This window comes from Penaeus monodon, chromosome 32, assembly GCF_015228065.2.
Source record: "Penaeus monodon isolate SGIC_2016 chromosome 32, NSTDA_Pmon_1, whole genome shotgun sequence".
Classification (NCBI taxonomy): Eukaryota; Metazoa; Arthropoda; class Malacostraca; order Decapoda; family Penaeidae; genus Penaeus; species Penaeus monodon.
Window position 1 is genome coordinate 23,029,671 of NC_051417.1, and position 328 is coordinate 23,029,998.

At 52.1% G+C, this 328-nt stretch overlaps 1 protein-coding gene across 1 annotated transcript in view; it reads right to left on the minus strand.

Moving 5' to 3' along the window:
• Window positions 1-328, minus strand: part of LOC119593728 (discoidin domain-containing receptor 2-like) — a gene marked incomplete at its 5' end in the record, with an annotated part of 119,890 nt that overhangs the window by 5,359 nt on the left and 114,203 nt on the right. The window contains 1 exon segment of the mRNA XM_037942702.1: window positions 35-176. Within this exon segment, the coding sequence (XP_037798630.1) occupies window positions 35-176 (142 nt within the window).

Below are 328 nucleotides of genomic sequence, written 5' to 3' on the forward strand. Positions count from 1 at the left end.
GCTATTAAGAAGCCGGGCCCCCAGAGACACTTACCAAGAGGACGGACTCCCAGGCCATCCAGCGTATGGGCAGCAGAGCCTTGCCCTCGATCCTGTAGTAGTCAGCGCTGTAGAGGTTCCGACTCATACCGAAGTCTGAGATCTTGATCACGTGGCCCGCCCCCACGAGGCAGTTCCTGGTGAGTGCGGGAGAAGAGGCAGCAAGGATTAAGGCTCGTTCTATGCGGGTAGGGTTTGCATGTTGTAGAATTAGGAAGGAAAGAATGTGACACAAAGGAAAAAAATATGATGGACTATCCTTGCGTACATTAGCAGACGTTATACACTG